A 6777-nucleotide genomic window follows, 5' to 3' on the forward strand; every position below is an offset into this window, starting at 1 on the left:
GATGCTGGAGGAGCAGAGGAGGAGGAGGAGGAGGAGAGCAGGGGGAAGGCTGGAGCTTCTAATCGACACCTCTAATGGAGAGACACTGCAGTCTCAGGAGGAGACACTTATTCTTATACTTGGGACATGGACATCATTTGTTTCCTTGCAGGTGTGTTCCAGGTCACCCACTGTGACATGGAAAAGCCTGAGATCAGCGTCGCGCGGGAGCAGTGGCGGTTTTGTTTGAGTTGTCGTGCTACCTTTTCAGAAGACATTTAAGTAGGATACATATTTAAAATATGTATAGCATAGTGACTGAAACTCTGCTCATAACAGTTCAGAATAAATAGATTATTAGTTGGTCTTTTTAAATAGGGGTTAGGGTTATGGTAATTTAATGGTGGTAATGTAAGCAGAAGTTTTATTTTCTTTATCAGACATTGCTTGCTCATGCTCTGAATATTCATTCATGGGGGTGTCAAACCTCAAAGCTGCTTCATTTGTGTTCGATTGATGTTTTAAAAGGGTGGATCATGAGCAGCGGTCTCCCTTGCCTATTTATTACAATAATAACAATAATAATAATAATAATAATCGGGTGTTTCTTACTTCTGTATGTGCAAGGATAAGAACAAAACATTTTATTCTCCATAACTCTATTGGTTCTAAAAGTTATTGTTATTATTGAGTAACAGAAGAGCCAGCGGTTTTCTACAAACAGCCATCATCCCAATTAAAATGACTTGTTTGATATTGTAATTTTATGTTAGTAATTTTGATTGTGTGATTTATATCTTTTTTTATTTTCATTTGCTTATTAATCCTGGTGAAAACATTTTTTACAAGCGCTCCTAAAAAATATTGTCGGCAGATGAGCGTCTCCCGTCCAAACTAACAGACTATATTTCATCTGGCTTCCGTGCAGGATCTGTCGGAGGAATCCGCGAGCGCTTGCCGGTTGGCTGAGGTCCATGTGACGTCGTCGCACACTCCCGAGACTAAATGAGAAAACGGGACGCGAGTGACAGTGGAGCCCAGCGTCTCCCCGCGGCCCTCCTTCACTTCACTCTCAGGATATCGCCGCTGAATGTTTCCACGCGTGGACCGCTCTTTTCTCCATCGCCTTCATGAGGTTGCAGTGTTGAACAGAATGTGAGCTTTTGTTGGATCGTTGCCTCCAGCGGATGTTCGGAGCTTTTGCCCATATTTGGATTCTTGATTCCACGGTGGATACAAACAAAACACTGACCATTTCCATTTATCCGTGAGTCCTTGCACTGTGCGAGGAACATCATCCGTGGACCATGCTCCAGTGCGCGAACTGCGACAAGCCGATCCTGGACCGGTTCCTGCTGAAGGTTCTGGACCGACCGTGGCACGTCCACTGCGTCCACTGCTTTGAGTGTAAATGCACTTTGACTGACAAGTGTTTTTCTCGTGAAGGGAGGCTGTACTGTAAAGAGGACTTCTTCAGGTGAGCCCATTGAAAGCAACGTTCACATTAGAAACACCTCGCTTTGTCTAGGCCTTGAAAACTAAAGAATTATTACTCTGATTAATATGATTTATTTGGCTGCTTCTGTCTCCGACAGGAATTTCGGGACCAAATGCGGCGGCTGCTCTGAGGGGATTCTGCCCAGCGACCTTGTCCGCAGGGCCAAGGGCAAAGTGTTCCACCTGAACTGCTTCACCTGCGTGATGTGTCACAAGCAGCTGTCCACCGGTGAGGAGCTCTACATCCTGGACGAGTTCAAGTTCGTCTGCAAGGAGGACTACCAGAGCCACAACGGGAAAGACACCCTCAACCTCACAGGTGATTTCAAAACACTATTAACTCGTCGTTGACCGCGCTGGTGTTCCGTTTTTGGCATATAGAACCGAAGAAGAAGGTCAGTGCCAGTCATTTCTTTTGGTTCGTGTGCGTTTAAATTGAGTGTACAGATAAAAAAAAATCAATAAATAAATAAAAGAGCACGGACTAAAATAATTTGATGAAAAGGTTAACAAAAACGGCTTAAATCTTCAGCTGCATAATTATTTCTGTGATAAGTTACAGTTTTATTGCAGTTCTACATGCACTTTTAGACATCGTTTATAGCACTGTATGTACTTCTATTTGAGCACTTCGTGTTTTGAATTTTCGCATTATTCCTACTATTTGTTTTCCATTTGTTTCCTTTCCAAGTGTACAATTTTAAGTAGTATTTTAATTGTATTGTTTATATTTTAAAAGCTTTATTTATTTATATATGTTGCGAGAAATGTAAATATGAAAGCAGGACAAATGAAAACAATTTATTATCGAGCCTGTAAGAAATGGTTGTTATATATGAAGCAGTTCTGCACCATCTAAGGCCCTTTACTCCGAGACTCTACAGGAGACCCAAAAAAAAGCTCGATTTAAATGAGGCTTTCTCTGGTGATCATATTGACATGATGTGGGAGCTATAGCCACATAGAGGAAGTATTTTATTACTATTAGTCGAACGGAAATGGTTCGCATTTTTTTCTGTTCTCACAAAACATTGTTAATACTTTTAATACTTTCTGTTTTAATAACTAAATGTATTGTTAATAGACGTCGTTATTTATCCGTTATCTTTCCCGTAATATATTCGTTTAAAAAAAGAATAACGCACATTTACAGTGATTACGATTTTAACGTTTAAAGTTATTTAATGTTTACAAAATGAAAAGAACATAGTTAATATTTATTACACGATAGCACTGGGCACGATTCGTGTTTTATCGAAATAATCGAAGCGTTTAATATTTTTGTAAATTTTTTTTTTTTTTTTTTTTTTTCATTTTATCTCACAACGTAAAGCTGCGTTCAAGAGTCTTGTTATTTTTCTATATGAATGAATAGATATAATATAGATGTATTGCCACAACAGAGATTGAAACATTATTATTTCCCGACACACATATTATTATTTTGTTACCATCCATTATTATAAATGAGAAATGTATACATTTCACCGGGCACCACTTCATTCCTCGCCTCGCACCTCGTTGCAGTAACCCCGTGCAGCGACCCCAGTCTCTCCCCGGATCCCCATGACGCGCCGGACGCCCAGGATCCCCAGGATGACGGCAAGGAGTCGGAAACTGGGCATTTGTCCGACAAAGAGGCGTGTAACAACGAGAATGACGAGCAAGGAGCGGTGGGCAAACGACGAGGACCCCGGACCACGATTAAAGCCAAACAGCTGGAAACGCTGAAGGCAGCTTTTGCCGCCACGCCGAAGCCCACGAGACACATCCGGGAGCAGCTGTCACGTGAGACAGGCCTCAACATGAGGGTCATCCAGGTAAGATCGACTTCACTTGCATTTGAATCAGAAAGTAGTCTGAGCTTTACTGGCTAAAACATAAGTGAAAGGAAAACAATACGAGAACACGTTTGACCTCATCCATCTAAATGAGAGACAAACTGAAACGGAGTTCGTTTGTTCGTTTGCACGCAAGCGCTTTTCACTGATTTGCCTTTTGTACATGTGCATTTAACCTTCATCCATTTCACCCGTCGTTAAAGTCGTACTGTTTGAACTTTTCTATCTTAAAATCGGAGGCTGATAACACATGATTGTAATTTGATCTTGCTCTCGCATTTTTTCCTGCTCACACGGCCTCCTGCTGTCTAACAGAAGAATATAGAAACATGATGTTTATATGAAAATAAAAGGCTGCACGCAGCTCAAGTCTGTTTCAGTGGCTGTCCTTAGCAGAGAAATCCAAGCCACACTCAAAAAAAAAAAAAAAACTAGAGACCTGAAAACTGAAAGACAGAATCAGGCACACCAATGTTGAGGTAAAGTAAATATAGTCCAAGTCAATGAGTTAATGAACTGTGCTTAGAGTAAAGAGCCTGACGACAGTGGTTAATAAATGAGACAAATGAGCATCCTGAAAAGACGGAACTGATGTACGAGATTATTATTATTATTATTATTATTATTATTATTATTATTATTATTATTATTATTATTATTATTATTATTATTATTATTATTTCTCACATTCAAAAATGTTTGGCTGGTCTGGACGTCTGGACACCACGCTCAGAACACGTGCTAATGGTGGGTTCACTTTTGTTTTTTGTCTCTGCAGGTTTGGTTTCAAAACCGAAGGTCCAAAGAGAGAAGAATGAAGCAGCTGAGCGCTCTGGGTACAAGGAGACACATGTTTTTTCGGGGCCCCAGGAGGATGAGAGGCCTCGGAGAGCGAATGGAGACTCCAGAGATGGCCCACTTTTCGTACTATGGAGGTGAGCTGCTCCATGAGACAAACACATAACCACTCATATCAGACAAGATAGTGACTTTAGATCTTATAAAGTCGTACTTCATGCGGACTGATAAATGAGTAAAAATGAATATGACAAATGAATGTCTATATATATATATATATATATATATATATATATATATAAGAATTTTTAAATTTTCTTCGCCGTCCTTCCACATGAATGACTAACTTAAGTGACAGAATTAGACAAACAAGCAACATGCTAAAGGTCAAAACAGCTCCACAACAAAATAGCTGCTAAAATGAGCTTCATTTGAGTTAAAAGAAAATAAATAAGCCTTCGTCAAGCCATCACACTGGCTCTTTTCACTGGTGAATTTATCCAATTAGACAAGTGAAATTTATGTCCATATCATTGTCTAAATTGAAATGAAGACAGGCTCCTTAATTTACTTTATTTCGATAAATAAATGGTGGAGTCCTGATCTTTATCAGAGGAAAAGCTTTTTTTCAAAATTCATAAGTCCAATCTTCCATTTTCTGATGCAGATTACAGCGGGGAATACTACAGCTCTGGGGGGAATTATGAGTACTACCAAGGCCCACCGCCTTCTCAGGCTCAGACCCCTGCAGACCTGGGCTTTGTCCCCTCCTCCGTCCCTGCTGGAACCCCACTAGGAGCACTTGACCACCACCAGCACCACCACCAAGGAGCGCACTGTCCCGGAGAGATGCAGTGTTTCTCTGACTCAGTCTCTCATCACCCCTCCGAGTCACCCAGTCCGGAGCCCAACGGGCCGGGTTCGATGCACAGCATCAGCAGCGAGATGTGTGGGCCCGGGACCCCCTACACTTCTGTGTCTCTGGGTGAGAACGGATACACCAACGCACTGTCACAAGCTTCCTCAGAGTTGAGCGAAGGAACCGTGTGGTGACACTGACTCGACGCACTGATGAAACATGACTGCAAAATCCAACAATTTATTCTTATTTATATTTATTTATTTATTTAAGTACCTGCTATTTATTTAAGTACCAGTTGTTGCATTTGTTTATTTATTCATTTATTTGTGTACAAACCTGTTCTATTATTGTTTAAAATGTAAATTTAAATATCTATATTTGTATCCATGTGCGAGTCTTGGCAACACTGGACCTTTTTGATGGAGCAATAAACATTTCAGTTATTCATAGTCAGACAATAATTCACGGCCTGATGATGATTGTGACGTTCAGTACCAAAAACCTCTCAGGACTGACGGTGTCATACCCGCACTGGTTTGCCTTCAACAGGAAGTCTGGAGATGTAGCAGACAGCAGTCAACTGTTTACCTAAAACCTCAGAGTTCTTTCGATGGTTGTTGAATTGCAAGTGGACCGAACGTTTTGTCTAGATGTCTGCTCACTGTGCTAGCTTGTATCCTGTCCTAGTCGAGATGCATTTGCCAAATGAATAAACATGCAGTTTTGTGTTTTCAGAAAATGTGAATTGCTTGACGTCACCGCAGCCATTTCCCTCATGACTCATGGTTAAATGTTCAGCCATCTTTGTTTACATCCCTTCGGTGTATAATAAAGATGAACATAGATTCATCATGTGTCGCAGGAGTCAGACTTGAAGTCAGTTGATACACTTTTTAAACGTAAACACTGGAATTTATGTTTGGCATTAAACATAAACTGGTGTAAAAAATGTGCTTTTCTTATTGAATGCAATGCACTTTGTGAATGTGTAGGTGACCTATCATATTCAGTCATTCAGTCAATAGTATTATATGGATTATTACATTTATATTATTTAAAAACATATAATTTCCTTAAAATGTAATTTATGTTCAAACACTACAATGACGATATTTTGATATTTTTCCGTTCCTCCTGCTTTTTAAATTATAGATGTTCAGAATTCATCTGTGGAATGCAATTGGAAGGGAAATGTTGTGGGGAAGTGAAACACTTTTGATTATGGATCATTTCTCATTCATTTCAAATCATTGTTTGCAGTTGACAGTGGTCAGTTTTTGCCTGCGGTGTTTTTTTGTCCCCACCACACACAAATCCTTTATGACCCTCGTTATTTTCGGAATCAGAATCAGAATAGAATTTAATGCCATGGTCAGTGTGGGTTCCACCAACTACAAAAGTGCTTCGAAATAAAGTGCTGTTAATAAAATAATAAAATAAAATAAAAATATATTTTTTAATTTTATTATAAATATTTTATTTATCTTTAGAATAGAAAATTCCAATGCTCCTGAACGCACCATCCACACCATCCAAGACAAGCAACAAAAGTGCACAGGAGCTATGATGCCGTGGACTTATAAGTAAAAAAAAAAAAACATAATCCTGGTTTATTGCAGCCTGATCAACTAAAGCAGGTAGCTTGATCTCACTAAAGAGGGATTTACTGAAGTAAAAAATAGACAGTGATATTTCAAGTCAGTGTCCTACACGCTTCAAACTTCAAACAAACTGACACTCTTGAATGTGAGAAGCAGTTATAACTAGAAACTGAAATAGTGTTTATCATCGTCATTATCA

General features: G+C 39.6%; 1 protein-coding gene across 1 annotated transcript; it reads left to right on the top strand.

The window, feature by feature from the left end:
• Nucleotides 1–1058: 1058 nt before the first annotated feature.
• Nucleotides 1059–5848, top strand: LOC128748672 (LIM/homeobox protein Lhx1-like). The gene is made up of 5 exons (XM_053847622.1): nt 1059–1456; nt 1575–1795; nt 3004–3296; nt 4096–4252; nt 4783–5848. The coding sequence occupies exons 1-5, from the start codon at nt 1287–1289 to the stop codon at nt 5166–5168; spliced, it is 1227 nt and encodes a 408-aa protein (XP_053703597.1). The 5' UTR covers nt 1059–1286; the 3' UTR covers nt 5169–5848.
• The last annotated feature ends 929 nt before the right edge of the window (nt 5849–6777 follow it).

The sequence above is a fragment of the Synchiropus splendidus genome, chromosome 17 (assembly GCF_027744825.2).
Source record: "Synchiropus splendidus isolate RoL2022-P1 chromosome 17, RoL_Sspl_1.0, whole genome shotgun sequence".
In the NCBI taxonomy this organism is placed as follows: Eukaryota; Metazoa; Chordata; class Actinopteri; order Syngnathiformes; family Callionymidae; genus Synchiropus; species Synchiropus splendidus.